This window comes from Limulus polyphemus, unplaced genomic scaffold, assembly GCF_000517525.1.
Source record: "Limulus polyphemus unplaced genomic scaffold, Limulus_polyphemus-2.1.2 Scaffold659, whole genome shotgun sequence".
Classification (NCBI taxonomy): Eukaryota; Metazoa; Arthropoda; class Merostomata; order Xiphosura; family Limulidae; genus Limulus; species Limulus polyphemus.
In genome coordinates, this window is record NW_013666269.1 from 349,020 (window position 1) to 356,173 (window position 7,154).

General features: G+C 33.8%; 1 protein-coding gene across 2 annotated transcripts in view; it reads left to right on the forward strand.

The window, feature by feature from the left end:
- Positions 1 to 7,154, forward strand: part of LOC106459773 (bromodomain-containing protein 8-like) — a 106,433-nt gene that overhangs the window by 28,222 nt on the left and 71,057 nt on the right. For both annotated transcript variants that reach the window (XM_022386316.1, XM_013919429.2), the window contains exons 4-5: positions 834 to 883; positions 1,647 to 1,766. In XM_022386316.1, the coding sequence (XP_022242024.1) occupies positions 834 to 883; positions 1,647 to 1,766 (170 nt within the window). The remainder of the gene's footprint in view (positions 1 to 833; positions 884 to 1,646; positions 1,767 to 7,154) is intronic.

Genomic DNA, 7,154 nt, shown 5'->3' on the forward strand with positions numbered 1-7,154 from the left:
GCCTTGCTTCTAGTTGCTGCTGCCATTGCCCTTTTCATCAAAAAATGATTGCAGGTAAAATAATTTTATCAGGTTTTTCAGGCTTTATTTACCTATAGTACAACTCACAATTTATATCTGATTTTGTTTTCACAAATTCTATTGAATCTAATCTGCTCAAGTGTCAACTCCTTATGTATATATTTGTTCACAGGACTTTCTAGAATAAAATCATTCTACAATATTACAGAATATCATGGAATGCTACAGAACAAAAAAGAATATTGTGGAACTAAATGGAACATTCTAGAAAATTAGAGAATAGCAAAGAATATTATAGATCTTTAAAGAACGTTCTGGAAAATTCTAGATTGTATTAAGATACAATACAAAATCGTTAACAGTTTATATACATATTTTACCTTAAATAATTATTTACATGTTAACAATTTGTGGATATCTGTGACAAGCCTTCAGTTTTATTTGTAAATTACAATGTATCAGACAATACTAGATCCACTACATAAAACAATTCACAACATACTCAGTCATACAGTCATATTACTGTGTATATGACTAATTTTTAACCATATAAGTATTATATCTTACATTGCAGGTTTTGTGTGAGCAAATAATGAACAATGAACTTAAAGTATATTAAGCAAATATGCAGTTATTGAGAAATCTCTAAATTTTGATAAATGTACTTGAAATTTTGCCCAAACATTCAATTTAGTTATAGTAGGGTGAGAGTATAGAAAATAAGAAGTTGCAAAAAAAGGACCACCCTATTTTATATGTGGGTGAAATCATTATTTTGTGTTTTTACATAGTTTTTTTCATTCTTCTTATAGAACTGTGCACTACAGTACTCTGACTTGTTGGAGAATGTGGAAACTCCAAAGTAAGTCAAAATATTTTTATAGCAGATATGTTTGTCTCAGTGCTTGATTTAGTAAATATTTTTTAAATGAAACAGTTATGAATTGAACAAAATATATTTGTAGATCTTAAATTTTTTAAGTAATGCAGATATCTGTATATTCTCACATTGTCACATGGCCATACTCTTGTGGTGCAGTGTCAAATTCAACCATAAACTGCAGTTTATGGTTTTGGAGACAAAATTCATGTATAAACTACAGTTTGTAATTGGAAAATTATAGTATCTGTATACATTAGAAAAAATTCATTGTTTGTATAAATAGATATACACATGAACATCCAACTTAAGAAATCAAAATGCTTACACATTATCAACCTTTCCATTAGGAAAATCCAGTGCCAATCACAGTGACTGGTTAGAAATTCTTTTACCAATCTCCACACAATATGATAATTATTGATAAAGTAAAAAAACATACCAATATTTCTAATCTCAATTTTTATTATTGTTGAAAATAAATGCAGTTATAATTTTCGTTTTGTATGGCTGATATTCATTATGAATGTTTTTTATTCTGCAAGTTTTTGAGGTCCAGTAATTTATTTTAATCATTTTAGTCAGACAGTTGTATTTGAATGGAAAACAAAATGGGTAGAAGGCTTGGTTAATGATTATTTGAAATTTTTAGTCTTTTTGCGTAATTTTTTGGATAAAATATTTAATTCTGTTAAGAGAAAAATCTCAAAATAACTCCTCGTAATGTTAATATTTTTAATTTCAGGAGAAAACGTGGAGAAAAAGGAGACATAGAAACACCAGGGGATGTAATCATTAGAAAACTGACCATTGAACGGATAGAGGAACTAAAGAAATTTATTCAAGAAGAACAACAAAAACATAAGTACATCTTACACATTTTCATTTGAAAACATAGAAAATTGGAAGAACAATTAAAAATTGAAAGTAATAATAATGTAGGTTTTGCTGATACACTGACTCCTAATAGTTTTACTATAAGAACTGAACATTTATAAGATTTTCAGCTTACTTATGAATTTAATGACTCTTCTACTTTAAATGGAACAGGAAACATAACAGGCCACATCTGAAAATAATGTTACCATTTGAAGTCTCTCATTTCAGGGGATGTAACTTTCTTTTTTATTAATTCACCAACTGGATCTACAAAATGTTTGCCAGTTAAAAAAATGTGCTGGTTTCCTTTGAACATATCTACCTACTCATTCTTATCAGACTGTGTTTATTCATCTACTTGACCAGTGGTTCCCAATTTTTAAAGCAGGAGGGACAGGTACAATTATATATGCAATTTTTACAAACCACATTTTAATTTTTAGTATTACAGTATCCCATCAGCCTTTCGTTAACATTGTTCCCCCAATGGCTCCAGTGGTAAGTCTGATGGCATATCATTCTAAAAATCCTTTTTTAATATTCTTGACAGGCACAACACAGCCCATTGTATAGCTTTGTGTTTAACAACAAACAAACATAATATCTTTTGTTTTGAATTTATTTACTGATTATAAGTATTGTTTTATTATAAGTTATAGCTTTTACAGTAAGCAAGAATATTTTAAAACAGGTATGATGTCTCAGTCACTGTTGTGGTTATTCTCAAGTACACAAATTTTAATGGTATAGAAGGTTTTAGTATTTAAGTCAACATTCAACAATCTAACAATGTATTTTAATTCCTAGAATTGATAATGGTTACTTATGCATGTGCACATCAATCCACATGAATTGACAAATTATTTATTTATGGCTGAATAGAAAAAACTGAAAAAGTGAATAAATATTACTATGTGGAAATATTGTGAAAAATATTTGCATAAGATTAGGAATGTCTGGGGGAATAATGATAAAAGACAGAGATATGCCTGGATTTTTGATGTGAAACCTCTTCTCACATAATAACTTTTCTCCTCTTTTGCTGCCCTCTATTTGCACAATTTTGTTAGCCACTAGCTTTGATGCTCCCACCTATCATCATGTGATTTCTTGTGGTATAGCTGTGCTGTTGCGTGCAAATGAGAATATGACAACCTTTCACTAATAGGAATGTGGCATACCTTTGCAGTAAAGCTGACTCTCTCTATACTGTAGAGCAGTGTTTCTCGTGGCTCCCTTTTGAGTTTGATTTATCTCTGTGGCCCCACCCTTCGTAGATGCTGTTACTTAAGAAAAAAGTTACTTTATTTCCACACTGTTGATTTATAATTTACTGTTTATATAATATTGTAGTGTTTTAAAATATTTTGTTTATAACATACTACTCTCTTATACAAGTAAAAAATATTCTGTTAATCATTGACATTTTATGCAGTGTGATCCTTGGGCCTGATGAACACTTGAAAGTTTTTGAATGTCCAGTGGCATTGTGGTCAGTGATAAGCAAAGATCACCTCTCCTCACAAATCAAAGCAGTTAGGTATTTTTAATAGCAAATAAGTCACCCGACTAAAACTAGATTCAACCAGATAAGATATGGGAAAAGTGATAAAATACAACTTTACCTTCTCCCAGAGCTGTGGAAACTTATTAGCTATTTCACTACTTATTCAGAAATAATGTTTGTCATGTTTGAATATAGCTTGGGCTGTTGAAATATTTTATTCAGGCAGTGAAATTTCTGTGGCCCACTCATAATTTACTGTGGCCCACTAATTTTCCATCATTCACATGTGGCCCCTTAGAAACATGGTGTGCCCCCATCCCCCCGAGGGGCCATATGGCCTATGTTGAGAACCACTGCTGTATAGCACTCTCATCACTTCTTTATTTGGCATTCCAGTGTGCAGTATACTTGATTTTTTGCTCCATGTGCAGTTTCACTGAATACTACTGTGTTGACAACTTTAGTTTGTCATTTTTTTTTTGCTAAAAATGTTTTGGTAGAAAATTTCTTTTCTTCTCCATAGAATAAACTCTCAATTTAATATTCCTATAATGGCTTCTGTTATGGATCCTGCCACCACTGATCCAACAACAATTACTATTTCTGTTGCTTTGGATTCAGCATCTTTCAGCAGAGGAAGTCTTGGCCTTGGTGTGTTGCAAGTTAAAATCTGTCATGCAGTCAGCTACATCTCCAGAACTGCAGTCAGATCTCAATTTTTTTGGAGAATCTGTTCCTTAAGAGGAGGATTTGGACAGCCTTTTTCCACCTCCTGCCTTTGCTTATGCCTTTTCATTCTACCCCTCTCTCTGTCTGCATTTTTGGACTTGGTTTCTCAGGTATGTTACATCTTGTCTCTTTCTGTGTATCCTATGATTGGACAGCCTTTTTCCACCTCCTGCCTTTGCTATGCCTTTTCATTCTACCCCTCTCTCTGTCTGCATTTTTGGACTTGGTTTCTCAGGTATGTTACATCTTGTCTCTTTCTGTGTATCCTATGATTCCTCCCCCGAGATTCTTCATTCTGCCCCAATGTCAGATTATTTGGTTTTTCCCTCTCACCTGATGTTTGAGTCTATCCTGAACAGTTTTTTACCTAATTACATTCAAGCGCCAGTATGCCTCAGCTCCCACATTTAGGTGACTCCCTTGCTTTGTCATATCATAGGTAGGAAATCCTGCTTTTGGATTCTTAGACCTTAGAGTCTGTGATTCAGGCATGGGGCTCCGATCTTTCTACTAGACTGCATTTTTCCCCAGCCTTGTTCTCTCGTCTCTGTCTCACCCTCAGTACCATCCTTTATTATCTCTTATCCATTCACCACCTTTCTGAGGCTATTCACTTTCTCTTGAAAGCCTTGCCTGATTTTCGACTGGAGTTGAACCACCGAATGCAGTCTGATGCATCCTAGCCACTCTACATCATCTGGTACACCCAATTACAGGTTGGATGTGCATCTTTTTTGCCCAATTTATCAGCATGTATCTTGACAACAGATGAAGAGTATACCTGATACAGGTGGGGGGTGTGGTCTCCCATGAGTGTGACCCTATACATTAGGGTGACACACTACTTCCGAAGAGTGCTCATGTAGGTAACATTTGCATTGGTCTCTCCATCATTTCATTGTGGGATTCTAGCTATTATGTGAGTGGAGGTAAGGTATTGTATAAGAGATGCATTAGCCACAGGGAAAATGGTTTGCACACGACTATTTTTATAAGCATTCATGAGCAAAGAGATGACGGGTAAACTTACACAGAATTAAACCTTTCAAATATGAATTTTAAAACACAAATAATACATAATTAACTAAAATATAAAAGTAAAACCTAAATACAGTTTAACTGTATTAAACTAATATGTATAAGGTGAGAAACAATAGCCAAGTGCTAGAGACACAGGTCTCTACAATTTTCCTTATTGTGAGAATTGTGACATTTTCTCTCTAAGTATCCGGTCTTCTCTAATTTATTTATCACCTCTCCAAGTAGTATGAAATTCAACATAAGTTACTTATTATAATGTTATCATTGCTCAGGGAAAGCATAATTTGGTTATAGACCCATAAAATAGAAAATAAGACCCCTCTTGCCACACCTTCTCTGATGTTTAATACTATATTATTTATAACCAATAGAAAGCCAAGATTTTGGTGCAGTAGTACCATTAGTTTTAAAAAAGTAGGATTAAGTGTCATTGACAGTCCACAGCAAAAAAAAAGAGACCCAGGTAATTACATACTTTATTTCTTATTTTTCATGTGTATTGTTTATTTCTTATAATAAAAGTAACTAAAAATGTAAAAATAGAAACTTTTCAGGTTTGTCTATGTAAAATATAGAATAATAATACCAAAAACTTTTCAAGGGGTATGTTTGTGAGCAATGTGTGAGTAGCCCATGCATTATGTAATTTGATAGGGTAACATGAGCTCCATGTTCACCAATTGAGTTACAAAATTTATGGTGGGAATATTAGTTTAGACACAGTACAAATTGCAATAAAACAATATTCAAGTATAAATAGATGTATACTGTTATGGGATTTAAGCTATTTAGCCAACTTCGTGACCACCAAAAAAAAAATTGGAACGATCGGTGAATTCCCAGTGCTGCTGGAACTGATTGAAGATTGCAACATATGGTCCTGTGGTTGGTTCCATACAGGAATTTAACACACATGAAAGAACTAGTTCAAGTGTGTGATGTCGACATGCGAAATATAGTAGATTTCTGTCCAATTGTGCTTCAAGTAATGCACATGTGCCTTTTTTTTTACTAGTATGTGTGGCTTTTGTATCAAAACATACTGCCTTAATGAGATTCTGTACTCCCCAGTCTTCTAGTAGCCTGGTACTCCCAGGAGTTGATTGATTTCTAATCCAGACACGATAACTGGCAAGCAATCTACTTGTTCTTTTACAGTGAGATTGCTGAGAAGTTTTCCATCCCAATGAACAACTAGGGTGGTAATTGATTTTAACAGTTTGCTTCAGATTTTTGGAACTGAACGATTAATTGTCAAATCCTGAATGTCATGACCAAGGCTCTTGGCAGTGGCAGTAAGCATGAATGTTGCTTTTCTGTCTTACAGCTTGGTTCTGTCCACAGTAGCAGCCAACTTTGGGGTCTATGATACTTTTTCTTGCCTTCTTTTTAGGCTGAGAAGAAGATGGTTCTTGTATCATTTTGTTTCTCTCTCTGCAAAATTGTCATCTGTATCATTACTGTCATCAGTATCATCGCTCCAGTCAACTCTCTCATTCAGTCTTTTCTTTTCTTGTTCTGCTTGTTGCTATCTCCTTAATTCATAATTTTTCTTTTCTTTGCTCTTGACTCCTTCATAGTAAGTACAGTGTCTACTGAGCCCATACAGACCCGTCATCCTTTCTCTCTCTATGCAAGGAGAAATTCTCTGTCTTTTGGTATCTTGATTATGCAAAGACATCTTGATGACCTTATCAAACAGATCATCTAGTTGGTCAGTACAAGCTGCTTCATTGGCTCTCTGCATCTCTAGTGGAATTTTTCTTTAACTTTCCCAGTTTCCAAAAAGTGTTTCAAGCTGTTTAATAGCATGCTGTTCAGGTCATATTGGAATTCTAGCTTTGTTCCAGAATAATGAAACTTCTCTGATGACAGCTGTCACACTTTCACAGATTGTTTTTTCAAAGTCTTGTGATGATTAAAAAACATATAAAACCTGCTTTTTTGAAGGTAATTTACTTCCTGTTATTTCTGGTTCTTCTGTTCTTAGTAACCACAGTAAAGCCTTGCTTCTAGTTGCTGCTGCCATTGCCCTTTTCCTCAAAAAATGATTGCAGGTAAAATATAGAATAATAATACCAAGAACTTTTCAAGGGG